Here is a 15,877-nt window from a genome sequence, read left to right as displayed (position 1 = left end):
TTTATCCAATCCTAATATCTTTCTTGAACAACAGTATCATTTGCGATTGCCTATTAGACATCTCAAATCGAATGTTCCAAAAACATCTTAAACTTAACATGGCCAAAATGGAACTCATTATCTTTCTCATTATCTTTTCCTCCAGAGTCCTTTTTCTTCCTATTATGTCATGGGTATCACCATTATCCAGTCACACAGACTCACAATCTAGATGTTATCCTTTTATTTTTCTCCACTGTCTGCTCCTTCAATCAGCTGCCAATCCCTGGCATTTCTGCTTTCAAAATATTTCTTGTAGACACCTTCTTCTGACATTGCTACTACAATCGTCCCAAGCTTTCACCACTTTACACTTGGATTATTGCAATAACCTTGCTGCTTGGTCTTCCTGCCATAAGTTTTTTTCTCACTTCAGTCCATTCTCAACTCAGCTGACAAATTGAACTTCTTAAAATGCAGATCAGACCCACAATCCCTTTTTCTCCTCTCTCCCTCCCATCTCCCTATTCATTAAATGCTAGTGGATCTTTTATTACCTCAGGATAAAAGGTAAACTCCTCTGCTTGGTTTTTAAAACTCTTTATAACCTTGTACCCTTTCTATCTTTCTACTCATCTTCCCTCCCATGAACTCTTCTATCTAGTTTTCCAGTGATATTGGTCTGCTTACTGTTCCTTGAATATGACACTCCTCCTAACTATGACCATTTTTATTGCCTCTCCCCTGTGCCTGGCATACTCTCTTTATTTCACCTCCTGGCTTCCCTGGCTTCCTTCAAGTCTTAGCTAATATTCCACATTCTAAAAAAGAACTTTTCCAAGGTCTCTCATCCTAATTTTATTCCTTCTGAGATTAATTCCAGTTTATTATTTGTGTCTATGTATATTAGTGCATGCATTCATGTGTGTATGAATGTGTGCATCTTATTTGGACATAGTTGTTATTTTCTCCATCTATGCTCCTTGAAAAGCAGGTCCTATTTTTTGTTTCTGTTTTGTCTGAGTTTGTGAGCACAGTGCCTGGTACATGATAGGTCTTTCATAAATGCTTGCTGACTTGACTTTAGAAACCAGAAAAATAAAAGGAAACAAATCTTAAAGAAACAAGCAAAAGATACAAATGAGAGTAGATAACTTAGAAATCATGTAAATACTTTCTAAACAATAGAATGGGAAATAGAAAGGCAGATTGAAACTCAAAAATATAGACTTAAAATAAAATTTGACAAAAAAGGAATCAAAAAGTAATAGAAAAACATGAGTTTGCTAAAAGCCAAAGAGACTGAACGTGAAGGTGGGAAGTACAGAGACAATTTAAGAATTACAGGCTTCTCCCTTCAAGAAAACTGCAATGAATCAAAAAGCCTAAATTTTACATTTTGGGAAATACTCAGAAAAAAAAAAATTGTTCCAAAGTATTGGAAATACAGGGCAAAGTACAGATTGTTGAGAGAAAGAAAGCCCAAGTTTATCTTGCCCAATTATACTTTTCACACTTCTGAATTTTCATATCAAATAGCAGGTATGTCAGGCCCTCACAAGGGAAAAAAATTCAGCAATGAAGGGGAAAAAATTTGAATTCCTAAAGATTATTTTTTGTCTATGGAACATGAAAGGTGTTGGCATATGGAAAGCAAAGGGAGCTCAGCTTGTAATCTAGAATAACATAGTTTGCAAAACCAAGCCTAATTACTAACCTAAAAAGATGAATTTTTATTAAAAGGAAAGGAATTTGAGTTATCATTTCAAATAGAAACTGAGCAGAGTAATTGATGTGCAACTATTTCCAAGAAACAAGAAATGTAAATAAACATTTTAACAAAAAAATAGCAAACAGTGAATGTTAGGATTACCAGGTGAGAAGTCAGGTTGTCTGGACAATTACAAGGTGAGAACTCAGGTTGACTTGACAGTTCTCTGGCTCAGACCTTTGGTTTGGGCCTTTAAAGGGAGTTTACACCTTAGGAATTCTAAGAGGAGCAAGTTCATTGGTGGAAGTATTTCCCCACGCCCCATTGAGTTCTCACCTTGTAATCCTAACAAGTGAAGCCAATGATTAAGCTACTAAAGCAATATAAAGTTATTATTTTAAGTCCTCACATGGGTTGAGGACCTGTAAGAAAAGAGAAAATTTGGTCCACCCATAAATAATAAGCGATTCTGATAATTATTTGTCTTCATAGAGTGATTTTTAATTATATTTAAGAAAGTCCCTCACATGTGTTAATAAACTAATTCTCAAATACTTTGTATGTTTTGTTCTTGTGAATGAAATTTCTTTGTCAAATGTTTTCTAATTGTGTTTGTTAATACTGAATATTGCTGATGATCTTGAGAGTATTTTGTGTTATGCTACTTTACTGAAGTCATTGATCATTTCAGTAACCTAAATACTTTGTTTTTAAAGACAAATAGGGATAATTTCATCTCGTTTTTACCAATGTTAAAACCTTGTTTTTCTTTATAATTTTATTTCTATAGCTAGACTTTCTGGTACTATGTCAAATAATGCTGATAAAAGAGGACACCTTTGCTTTCCTCTTATATGTACTATGAAGTTTCTAGTGTTTCTCCTTTTCAGATTATGCTAGCCCTTTTCAGATTCAGTTTTTAATGGATATGCTATTATTATCTCATTTGCCAGGAGGAATATCAGTTAAAGCTAACATTACTAATTCTCTTTTACAGTCAGTTACTGGTTCTATTAATCTATAGTAGTCCATGATGTTGTTGTTTTGTTTTTTTAATTCTTGAATTTGCAATCTCCACATAACCTATCATCTGAGTTCTTTGGGAAATGAAAACAATTGGAAATAAGCAATCATTCAGTCAAAAAGTGTTAAGTTTTTATTATTGTTAAGCACTGGGGATACAAGTACAAATAATGAAACAATTTCTACTCACAATGAACTTAGGTTCTGTAATGGCCTCAAGGTCTGCTATCACACTGATGGTAAATGCTTCAACTTGAAAAGGCTACAAATTAAAACAAAAGTGGAGGGAGTGTTGGTGCATGTTTTTTGTTTTCAAATTATTGTACACTCATTGTGGCCTCTGAAGTTAAGATGTAACAAAGTATAGATAGATTCTGTGCTGTTTGTGCTAATTTTGACTTGTCATCACCAAGAAAACAAAGACATTCCATTAGCCAGCAACACATCATTCATATGTGGAACTATCTATTACAAAAAATGGAGAAGTTATGAATAAGTTCATTTATCTTGGGCAGTATACTTTCCAGAGATGTTCACATTGATAATGAGATTGACACATGCATTGTTAGAGCTGGTTCAGTTTTTTTTTTTTTTTGGGGGGGGGTTCTAAAGGAAAGTAGGAGAGATGGGATATTAGACTAATTACCAAAGTGAAGGTTCACAGAGCCATTGTACTGACCTTTCACAGACATTATTTTATGTCTGTGTAACTTGGACAGTATACCAGTGCCAAGCCAGGAAATGGAATTGCTTACATTTGAATTGAAGATTTTGAAGATCACCTGGAAAGATAAGATACCAGATACTGAGGTCCTTATTAAATTAAACTGCTAAACATTCCAATTCTACTGCCAATAAACATTCCAATTCTACTGCCAAGAGCAGTTGGACTGATTATATTGTTTGAATGCCAAATGTATGCTTGCCAGAAAAAGCTATTTTATATAGAACTCACATGAGGGAAGCACTCACAACATGGTCAGAAAAAGAGATGTAAAGACACTCTCAGGGTTTCTCATTAGAACTTTAGCATAGATTATACAACATGGGAGACACTGGTACAGGACCTCTCAGCATGGCCCATCCTCATCAGAGAAGGTGCTGTGCTTTATAAGCAAGCAGAATTGAATTAGCCCCCCCAAAAAAACAAACAAACAAACAAAAAAAAACATGAGAGGTCCCCCTGAATATTCATATGGACCATTTGTGTCTGACTTGTGAAAGAGCATTCCAACCTCATGTTGGTCTGATCAGCCACAGTCAGACACAGTCACTTGATTTTAACTCAGTGATGTCATTTTGGTCTTCTTGTGAGAACGAAAGATAACAACTAATGAACCAGCCATGTTCTATGATGGAAGAGAACAAAATACATCATTAGTTAGTATAACTATAACTTGAGAAATATTATTTACTATGCTATGTATGTGTGTGTGTGTGTGTGTGTGTGTGTGTGTGTGTGTGTGTGTACTTTAATAGAATTTAACTCCTAGGTAGTTTTGGAGGTAGGCTTGGGGTTTCTAGGAAAAGCTTCAGAAGATGTGATTGAGCTTCATCTTGAAAGAGGAGGATAAGGACAGGCTCAAAACTGGGAAAAGTGAGTGTCCTATGTAAGGAATTACATATGGACTATGGCTATGATCTAGAGTGTAGGAAAAGAGCAGTTTTTTAATGAGGCTGGAAAGATAGTTTGGGGCTGGGAACAGAAGAGTTCAGATTTTATTGTAGAGGCAATAAGAAGGCACTGGAGTGATTGAGTAGGAAAATTGCATGATCAGATTTGGCAGCAGTATATAGGATTGACTGGAATGGTGAGAAACTTGAAGCAGGAAGACTACTTAGAAGCTGTTGAGGTAACACAGGTAAGAGTTAATGAGGATCTGAACTAAAGATAGCTTTGTGATTGTATGGAAATATGTTATGTGATATAATAATTTATAAGTTATTTTTCTCTATCTTTAAAAAATATTTAGGCTGTGGATTGAACTACCATAAACGATGTGCCTTCAAGATTCCAAATAATTGTAGTGGAGTAAGAAAGAGACGTTTGTCCAATGTATCTCTGCCAGGACCTGGCCTCTCTGTTCCAAGGCCTGTACAGACAGAATGTGCAGTGTCTTCTAATGAAGAGGTAGGTGTTATATATTGAGTTCCAAAATGGTATGTCTATCTGTCTGTCTCTCTCTCTCACTCTCTCCACAATACATGCAGAGAAACACATACACCCCCATATATGAAATTACATTGAGGATAGGTTTAGAAAGATTAGGAGAAATGGAAGATTAGCAGTTTGTGGTAGGACTGAGAAATTTCAGAGGTCTAGATCCCAACATCATTTAAAGACAGACGATTATTTGGGCCAATGTCCTCCTTTTATAGTTGTAGGATCACACAGAACTTGAGAGTTGTATGGGAACAGAGTAATCCAGCCATCAAGCAAAGGAATGTCATTCCAACAAATAGCCATCCAACCTCTTCTTGAACACTTCCAAGTGGAAAAAACCTAGCACTTTACATTTTTTGAGCAGTGCTCATTTTTAGGAAGCCTTTCCAGACCTGGAAAAGCATGACCTCATTATAGCTGTGAATTGCTTCTGATGGTGCCATCTGGGACAAATGGAATAAATCTAATCCCTCTTTTAGATAAAAGCCCTTCAGATCCTTGAAAATCATTATCTTATGCCACTTTCTCCCTTGTTTCTCTTAATTTTCTCTTATCTAGACTTAATTCTCAGTTCTTTCCATTGACCCTCTAACCATGAAACCATGTCCCATGCCTGGAATCTGTTCCTTTCTTATCTGTGCCTCCTTGCCCAGATTATGGTTCACCCCCTTTCCCAGTTGGTGCTAATCCTTGTCAAATAATCATCCATTGTCCAAAAGAATGTAAACTCCTTGAATTCAAGGACCCTTTTTAAATTTTATCCATGTGTCCTCTGGAACTATTGCAGTATCTTGTATATAGTATATATTTAATAAATACTTGTTGAAGTTGAAGAAACTTAACTCTCACAAACTTGCCATATGTCATAGTTTATTCTTCCTTAATGAATTTTCTTTGAAGACTGTATGAGCTCTTTTATTCATCTTGTAATATTTTCTTGTAATAATAATAAATATTATATAATTATATAAATATATATATAATACAATACTGATAAAATACTTTTATTATCAAATTCCATATTTCAGCCTCTCAATAATGCTGAAAGGATTACAATCGTTAATTCTGCTGTAGATTTTATTTCCACTTTATAGATGAGGAAGATTTGATTCTGAAAAATTAATTGATTTGCTCATGGTCACACTACTTGCAAATATTAAAGTTTAGATTCAGCCCCAATTCTTCCTGAACCCACATCCTTCATACTTTGTCTCCTTCATACTTTCTTGTTTCTGTGTAGATGCTGCTAGGGACTCTAATGTCTTTTTGAACTCTGGGACTATGAGGGTTTATGAGTAAGTGTTTATAGAATGTGAATATGAATTGGAGGAATGGGTTTAAGAGAGTTACGGGTGCTGGGTGTAAGTAAGATAAATAGACATTCTCTAAGTTCTCACATTCTACTCCAAACAATTTTTTTTTTTCTCTGTGTCGCAAGGGTTTGGGGAGCAGTCCTTGATTTTGTGTAGGGAAAAAAATATTACATCTTTATTCTCACTAACCTCTAATAGAAATATAGCATTTCTATTATTTAAAAAAATATATTTAAATTATTTGATTATTTAATTATTTAAAATAATTATTTAAAAATTACTTAAATTTTTAAAAATCCAATTATTTAAATGATTTAAACAATTACTTATTTAAATATATTTAAGATTGATTATTTTATTATTTAAAGCTTATTTTAAATAATTTACTTAAATAATTTAATAAATTATTTTAAATTATTTTAAAAATCCAATTATTTATAAAAATCTTATTCTGCCAAAGAGATCCACAGATTTAACCAGACTTATAGTGATACCATGGAAGATTAAAATCCCCTGATTTAGGTTTACTTTTTTGAATATACTTGGGAAAAAATCCAAGGAGCTAAATCAGGAAAAGATCAGGTTGAATTATTTGGGGTAATGTAGTTATATTTGCTTCCTCTTACTGAATATAAATTTTTTACATCTTGGTCAAGTTGATATTTCTGAATTAATCTTAAGATAATCTATTCTTTTTATATTTTACATTCTTTTCTCTTTTTATTGTAGATAATTGAAAGTTATATATTTATAAATCTTGGAAGATTCTCTGATCTGTAATGTAAACTTAAAATGAGTCAGAAAATGATATTTGGTTTTGGGAGTTCTGATAATTTTAATTAGAGTCTGATACATAAAAATAATATACATCTTTCCTAAGAAGATTTGATTTGAAAACCACCCAAAATACTAATTGAAATAAATTACAAGTTTCATGAGTAAACATGGTATTTTATTTTTTAAAGAGTATCTTTTATTTGAAATAATTTAAAGTTGGAGTAAATTTAGATATCTATTTTCAGCCTTGTTTCCTGCTTTGTGGTCATTTAAAGTAAACCTGAAAAAAAGGTAATTCTAAAAGATGTGGGGCTAAACAGAATAAAAGCTGGGCCAATCAGGCTCTAGGGCATAGCATGTCCATTTGCTTCCCAGTGACTGCTACTGGCTTTTGTTTTTGCAGCTGTGCCCTCTGATCAGCAAGGTGAGGAGTTTGGGGCACATCCTGGAAAGAGAAGAGTATCCACAGCTGGAGGATGTGGAAGCTTTCTGTTAAATCCAGTTGTTCCTCTAGGCCTTTTCTGTTCATCCTTCATCAGAGTTTGCCTTCTATGCCATGTGCTGTGGAGCCGTGTCTTGCCAGACACCACGTCTGGGCAGTAGGAAGTCTTTTCTTATGGATTCTTTGGTCCCCACAGCTATCTGGCCCCCATTCTTTACTTCCTTGTCGTACTTATCTTCCCCTCTCCTACTTCCTTGGCCATCTTTCTCTTTCCTTGACATCACTTTTTCTTCTCATAAACTGAAATTTTTTCCCCTGATTTTTTTTCAGATTGTTGAAGCATGGTGGTATCAAAATGGTTGAGACTCTCCTCTGCTAGAACTTTTCTTTGTAGGCATTATGGAAAGAGAGGTGAAATCTTGCCAGGGTTTCTGCAATGATGAACATTTAGAGCATTAGTAATTAGAAGTGTGGGGAGATACATTGAACTAGATTTAGTTTTGATCTACTGTGATCATTCACTAATATAATTAGCTAGTAAAAAAACAAAACCAAAAACCTTTATTACTACAAGGCAACAAAGTAGGTTTTAACTAAAGCTTCCTGTGTTTTCCTCCTAAACATAAACTTATTTAAATTCAAACATCTGCTCAGGTCAGGACATGGGTTAATCATGTGGTAAGAGTTAGAAATGATAGACTTTATATATATATATATATATATATATATATATATATTCTGCACAGAACCCACAAAACATAAAATGACACAGTGGAAGATCTTCAGTCCATTGGCTGATTCTTCTGTGAAGAATCATATTTTACAGATGTAGGAGAACATACACAAAATCATTGGGGATAAGACCACATAGATAGTGTGTAATTCTTATTGATAGAAGAAATACACGTATCAGTGAGATCACAAAATCTTCAAAGTATTGACATTCTAATTGAAAGATACCCACTCCCTCCAAACAATTGGAAGAAAAAACAACAATCTTCTGTCAAGTTGTTGACTTTAAACAAATTGCTTTGAGGACAGGTTCTGTGTCTACATATTTGTAATTTAATGTCTAATCCTTAGCACAGTTTCTGGCACAAAGTAGGTGTTCAATAAATATTTACTGATTGATTATAGTGTCTGCCTTAAAATTAATAGACTGTATGCATTTGTTTTTTTAAATTGATTTATTTAAAAAAAAAACACACTAGAATAAATAAAAACATATAAAGGATACAGAACGAAATGAAACAAGTCAAAAGAGAACATTGTCATGTGCCGAGCAGAACATCAGGGAGGATTCAAAATATATAACAATAAATTGCTAGTTCAAGAAAGTATACATATTAGTAGAAGAAATTATACTCATGAGTGTCTATACTTTATTTCCTTGTGAATTATTCTTTTGTTCTCTGCTGACCACTTTTTTTACTTTATTCCTTTTCCCCCCTTTCATCCTTTCCCATACCCAACCAGGCTATAGTTAAGAAAGGAAATATTTATATATACATACACACATCTATACCCACACATAAATACACACACATATACATTTTTCCTATCCCTGCAGACTTTGTGCTTTAATTTTGTTCCTAACTTACCTTGCTGTTACTTAACATCCTCCCCACCCATAGATAGATCCTTTCCTTGACTTCTTCTCTCACCCTTTGCTTTCAGGTCTGCCATTCTCTCCTCTTATTTCTTTATAGATTTTGGAGAGTGCTATACTGTATGTGTGTATAGCACTCTCCAAAATCTATAAATCTATAAATATGTATAGAAAGAGAGAGAGAGAGAGCTATACTATATATATGGTGTGTGTGTGTGTGTGTGTGTATGTATGTATGTGTGTGTATGTGCTACATATGTATTGTTGCTTATTTAACCCAATCCCAAGGTGAGGTTTTCAGAACTACAAGTCCTCTCTCCCCAATGTCTCTGTGTCTGTTCTTCCTCTGTATCTCATTTGTATAATATAATTACTATATTTACTTTAATTCTGTCCCAATCTTCCTTTTGAACTAACCTATTGTTGATGTCAATCTTAAACATATGGTATTCATTTCTACTGTAAAAAAACATAAACAATTTGTTTATGTTGAGTTCCTTGAAATTGGCTCTTATATGTTAAATTTTCTATTAAGTTCAGGTTTGCTTGATAAAAAGACCTTAAAATCTGTAAGTTTGTTGCATGTCCATTTTTTTCCTCATAATTTTGCTAGATGATATTTTTGGCCACAGGACTAATTCTTTTGATTGTTGGTAGATATGATTCCAGGACCTTTGGTCTTTTATTATGGCTGCTGATAAGTCCTGTACAATTTTAACTGTAGCTCCAGCATATTTGAATTGTTTTTTTCTTATTTTTTGCAAGATTTTCTCATTGATCTGGAAGTTTCAAAATTTGGCAGTAATGTTCCAATGTGTTTTCCACAAAAGATAGTTTTATGATAGTGATCAGTGCATTTTTTCTATTTTCTTCAGTGGAGCTTCTTCACTCAGTCTTCCCTGACTCAGACCCAGACTCCACAAACAGTCCAGGAGGTAAAAGTTTCTGTGGTTCCTGCTGAGACTCCTACCACTGCCAGCTATAGCCCCAGGGCTCCCCACTTGGTGTTTCTGTGGAGCTAGCTTCCTACACTTCATACAGAGTTAATCCCTGCCTCTGGCCTTTCTTCTTATCATCTTGGGTTATATCTGGAAGACCCTTGTTCAGCCCCAAGTGTTCTTGATTTTTCACCTTATGTTCTTCTTGAGGCAAAAATTGATTCTATTTATGGGGGAAATCTGGAGAGCTTAAAATTTACCAACTTTCTCTGCTATCTTCCCAGAATCCTCTGTATTTGTTCTTTAAAATGAATCTAAGATTAAAAAAAAACTTTTTCATATAATTAATTTATTGATCATACAATTAATTTCAATATTAATATTCAATTTTGGAAATTTACAAATTTTAGACTGTACAGTACATGTAGAGATGAAAGAATGTCAGAGAGTATTGCTTTTACATTGATCTGAGAATCCCAAATCCTGTACTTTTTTCTTCAAGGAAGGATTTTGCAAGTTAAAGAAAGATTTGTCTTGTCCAGTGTCTTATTTGTAAAGTACTAGACAGATAATCTCTTTTGAAGTCAGTGTTTTGTCTCCTGAATAAGTGATGTTATACTTGTAGAAATATCTTGTATTTTAGGCACATGTTCACCAAGAACCAAGTAAGAGAATTCCCTCCTGGAGTGGACGCCCGATCTGGATGGAGAAGATGGTCATGTGCAGGGTGAGAGTTCCACACACGTTTGCTGTGCATTCTTACACTCGCCCCACAATATGCCAGTACTGCAAGCGACTCCTCAAAGGCCTTTTTCGCCAGGGAATGCAGTGTAAAGGTAGGGATTTCTTTTACTTTTTAGGAAAATTCTCTATTACTGGTTGCTAAATTTGATATTTTTATAATAAAGAAGAGTCACTAAAATGACATTATTTGTTGATAGAATCTCTGCTGTCTTTCTGTGTCTCTTATTAAATGCCAAAATTAATATATTTAAATCAGAAGTTATATTTTTTGTATATCCTCAAGTTGTTACTCTTGAAAGCTGTTTTCTTTTGTAACTCTACAGTATCTCTTGTAACAGAATATAATTGCCTTATCACAGTTGGTTGGGTAGTTAATTGGATTTTAGTATTAAAAGCCACTGTCATAGTTTCTGCCCATTGTTAGCAGCAATTCCTTTAGAACCATCTTCAGAAAGGTTATATGCCCTGGGCTATCTTCCCTATACTAATGTATGTAGTGCATATATTAAGAAGTGATGACCCAAAAGTCACTAAATGTCCCTGAAAAGCTAGGTATCTACTGGGATACTTGAATAATAAAATTTTCCCTTATATTTGCATATCATACTACACTTCTTAAAGCTTGATTAAGACATTTAAGCCTTTGGATTGATATGATTACTTCAGGTTGACAAATGAGAAAGAGATTATGTAATTTATCTAATATTGAACAGTTGGTTAAGGAAAAAAGAGAACTCTAACTGGGTTTTTGATTACCATTTTTTTCCTTCTTTCCTTGAAATAAATTATTACCTAAATGAAACCTATGACCTGAAATTTAACATGTATCAGTAAATATCTCATCACACATAAGAACAGGCTAAATTATAATTCATCTTTTTCCAAGTAGATATGAATGAAAGCTTGCTTAACAGTATTAACTTGACAGGTGAGATAGTGTAATATCAGTTGCTATGAATCATTGAACAAGGGATGATAAAGTTGAAATGAAACTTGTAACAACCAGACTTTGAATGTGAGTATATAAGTTGATGAATGTTATAATATGTCCAGAGTGATAACTAGGAATTTTGGCCTAGAGCAAGTACCACTAAATGTGCTTTGGAGGTAGCAAAATAGAAGGTGCTTTCAGATTAATTTTCAAAACAGGAGTATCTCTCTCAAGGAGAGACCTGAGATTTTGAGATACCCTAGTTTTACTTGAGAGATTGCTGTTTGAAGAGGAGTGGAAATAGAAAAGCAGATAAATCCTTCATGACTGGAAAATGTTTTTGAGGTCAAAATAATCTTGAAAAAATGAGTTTTGTCTTCGTTAATTCAGAAAACACAGAAGAGATGTAGTTAAAAAGTGCTTAATTGGATTTTAAGAAGGTAAAACAGTACTGAATGACTTGCTACTTTTTAAGAAGATGTAGAACAAAGCCAGCAGAGCATCATCAACACTAATGCTATACATGTTCTTGAAACACAAAAGTTCAGCTTGAAATAGCAACCAAAGTCAAGATGTGAAGTTAATTTGCCTGGAATGTTATTAGAAAATTTGCATTTTTAAGTGTCAGGCCCATGGAGTTGTAGATTCACAAGTTAGAAGAAGGTACTGAACTGCACTACCATAAGTACCATAGTCCTTGTTGGTACTGGAGAGAAACAAGAACCCTGTGCTTGTGGAATGCCTGACAACAGGAGAGTCCAGCCCTCCTCTTGTTAGGGGGCAGAACTCTCCAGTACCATAGGGACCCAACTAAAGTGTAACTGAGAAATATTTAACAAAATAAATAACACATTACAGCCTAGATAATGTTAACTTGCAGTTTTCTAACTTTCTAGTTTGAATTTGATATTACCTGTTCTGCAATGGGCATAGCAACTTCCATTTTGGTAATTTTGGCCCTGTGCAGATAAAATATAAAGTTTGCAAGGCCCTTATTATATATGATATGAGAAAGTTACTAATGTTTAGAAAGAAATAAGAGAAATTTAGGTGAGACAGATTGAATGAGCATTTGATAGGAATTGGAGAATTCATGGGGAAAATGAAGGAGGAAGGGAGTGGGTATGAAGTGAGGAGGCATCAGAGGGAAAATGAAACAAGATTTATTGTTGCTGACTGTTTGACATTCAGTTATTAAGATATCAAGAAGAATTTTTTAAAAGACCTTATGAGCACCATATAAAAATAGAGAAATTCTTGATGTATTCCTGATACAGCTATTTATGTGACTTGTTGGTAGATTATTTTTCATATAAATTACTAAATTGAACATTTTCATTTTAGATTGCAAATTTAACTGTCACAAGCGCTGCGCATCAAAAGTACCTAGGGACTGTCTTGGGGAGGTGACTTTCAATGGAGGTAAAAACGCTTTTCTTTACAATATCTTTTGGAATGAGAAAGACATATTTTGCTGTATTCTTTTCAAATATTTTTAAGCCAAACTGGTAATTTACTTTATGTTCCTTACTTATAAAGGTTGCTGTTTTATAGTTAAGAGTTGATTAAAGGATTGTCAGTTTAAAACTTCACTTTTATGTGTTAGGGCTTTCCCTTTGGCCCTCCTCTCTTTAATATTCTCTTCATTCAGATTGTTGGGCAAATCTAAGAAAATTGGATTTAATAGGTATTAATATAAAACTTGAACTTAGGTTAAAAATCAACAGTGCAAATGTAGATAGGGGGTGCAGTGTGGAGAAAACAGTTCATGTGAAGAAAATCATGCTGAGATTTGGCACTGAGGAAATTTAACTGGGACAGAAATGAACTAAGGCAGATATTATAGCCATCTAATATGAGAAGAATTCTTATGAAAAAATAATTAAACTTTTTTTCTACCTGATTCCACAATACAGACTGAGGATGAATTGATAGAAGGTACAAAGAGATTGCCCTAATGAAATATATGCTATTGTGGTAAACGATTTTCTGTAACTATCAATGCTCATAGGTTATATAACAAAGTTTAGATTTATTTATTAAAGAGAGGTTTTCATGCTTTGTAAAGACCAGGATTGGAATAGATGATCTTAGGGTCCCCTCTGTCATTCAGAAAGGTGGGGAAGAAGGAAAGGAACAAGAATTTTATTAAAAGTACTTAACTCTGAACCAGGTACTAAACTAAGCTCTTTATAATTATTCTCATTAGATCCACCTGACTAACCTGAGGGATAAATTCTATTACTGTTGCTATTTTGTAGATGGGTAAACTGAGGCAGGCAGAGGTTGCCTAGCATCACACAGCTAATAAGTATCTGAGGCAGGATTTAAATCTAGGTCTTCTTGACTCTAGGTCTGACAATTTTAAAAGTTTGAAAGACATAGTTTATGGATAATTTAGTAATTTTATTAATAAAGCCAGCACATTATTAATAAAAGGATGGTCATTTGGCCATTTCTTTTAGACTATCAAGGTGGTAAGCTCACAGTTTGAATGCTCGTGGAAGAGTAGGTGTTCTGAGGGATGGCAATCAACTCTGATTGGATAATACAGTAGGAGATGGGCTGTATTAAAATGAAGGTCTATGAGTGACAGACTGTCTCTGTGCCCATACCACATCCAGACCACCCACAGGCTTGAGTTGAGTATTCTTTTGTGTACCTCACACAAATTTCAGCAGAACACAATGGCTACCTTGCCCCGGTGGGGCTTTGAACTAGAAAATTAGTCTAATTTCATCATCAGCAATGTCCTCTTAAAGTGACTGAACTTTTAAAAATCAAGACTTTAGAAGAAGAGGAAAACTCTGGATCTCCCCAAATCATTGGTTATTAATGATGATTTCTCTCAAGGTCTGTCACTATACTCTGAACTACCTGGCTATGTTTAGACTGTATGACCTCAGTTTTCTGACCTCATGAACTAAGAGAAAATATTCATATATATATATGCTATCATCATCAAGTATGTAAACCCATCTTGAGTTTCCTTAAGAGTGCCTGTTTTTAGGGAAATAACGAAAGCTGTAATGGTGAGCTTACATATTTATTAAATGTTATTCAGTCATTTCAGTCCTGACCCCATTTGGGGTTTTCTTGGCAAATATCTTGGAATGGTTTTCCATTTCCTTCTCCAATTTATTTTGCATATGAGGAAATTGAGGTAAACAAGTTTAAATGACTTGTCCAGAGCCCACAGCTGATATGTCCGAAGTCAGATTTGAACCCATGAAAATTAGTCTTCCCGACTTCAGGCCCAGTACTCTATCCACATATATTACCTTGCTTATATATTATGATATAATAACTATTTCTGGACTCTAGAGTCTGAAGTAATTTTTCCTAAAATAATTATGTAACCTGATGAGTTTGATTATTATTAATACTTTATATCAGGGCAGAATGGAAGAGGGAAGCATAAAGAATGGAAGCCAAGGAAAAGCTAGATGATGCATCAGATAGAGCACCAGCCCTGAAATCAGGAGGACCTGAGTTCAAATTCGGTCTCAGACACTTAACACTTCCTAGCTGTGTGGCCCTGGGCAAGTCATTTAACCCCAATTGCCTCAGCAAAAAAAAAAGAATGGAAGCCAAGTACTGTAGAATTAATTAACATTTTTTGTCAGTACATGTCTATGTTTTTTATTACATAGTTTTAAAGTAACTTTATCAGATAATGATTAATGAGTTTTTAAAAAATATATTCAGGAAGAAGCCAATTATTTATGTTGTTGGATTTACTTACATATATAATTCAATGCAAAGAAAAATGAGTTATTTCTTAGTTTTGAATTCTTATGGTTATCATTACTAATAATTATCTTTTAGTGATTAGCATAAATGAGACTTTAGGATTAGAATGATTAGGAGTACAAGTTGAGGAAAAATGAAAAAAAACACTTTCAGAATAGTAGTAATAAAATATATAAATATAAATAAAAACAGAATAATAGTAAAACTTGGGATTGAATTCCTTCAGTTTGAAATTCATAGTACTCTCACCCAAAATAGGCTGGAATTGACCTTTTTTATGAAGAAAGGGTTTTCAAAAGCTTATTAGTATGATGGATAATATTCTTTTAAAATTAAAAAAGTAAAGATAGTAACATATTATTGGTTATAGTCAAATAAGTACTTATGACAAGTTTTATCCATTGAAAGAGGACTTGTTAAGCCATTAGTTCCTAGTTTCTATAGGAATTCTTTCCTGGTATCCCATTCTCTCTACCCTTAAGTCTCTTTTTGA

The 15,877-nt window shown here is 33.9% G+C and overlaps 1 protein-coding gene across 4 annotated transcripts in view; it reads left to right on the top strand.

The window, feature by feature from the left end:
* Positions 1-15,877, top strand: part of PRKD3 (protein kinase D3) — a 78,035-nt gene that overhangs the window by 34,049 nt on the left and 28,109 nt on the right. Inside the window, exons 4-8 of one of the 4 annotated variants that reach the window (XM_074286596.1) lie at positions 4,687-4,844; positions 7,371-7,391; positions 9,894-9,953; positions 10,600-10,792; positions 12,976-13,053. In XM_074286596.1, the coding sequence (XP_074142697.1) occupies positions 4,687-4,844; positions 7,371-7,391; positions 9,894-9,953; positions 10,600-10,792; positions 12,976-13,053 (510 nt within the window). The remainder of the gene's footprint in view (positions 1-4,686; positions 4,845-7,370; positions 7,392-9,893; positions 9,954-10,599; positions 10,793-12,975; positions 13,054-15,877) is intronic. The other 3 variants (XM_074286597.1, XM_074286598.1, XM_074286599.1) reach the window with 3 other exon arrangements.

The sequence above is a fragment of the Sminthopsis crassicaudata genome, chromosome 2 (genome assembly GCF_048593235.1).
Source record: "Sminthopsis crassicaudata isolate SCR6 chromosome 2, ASM4859323v1, whole genome shotgun sequence".
In the NCBI taxonomy this organism is placed as follows: domain Eukaryota; kingdom Metazoa; phylum Chordata; class Mammalia; order Dasyuromorphia; family Dasyuridae; genus Sminthopsis; species Sminthopsis crassicaudata.
Note: the sequence above shows the minus strand (reverse complement) of the source record. Positions and strands in the feature narration are given on the sequence as shown.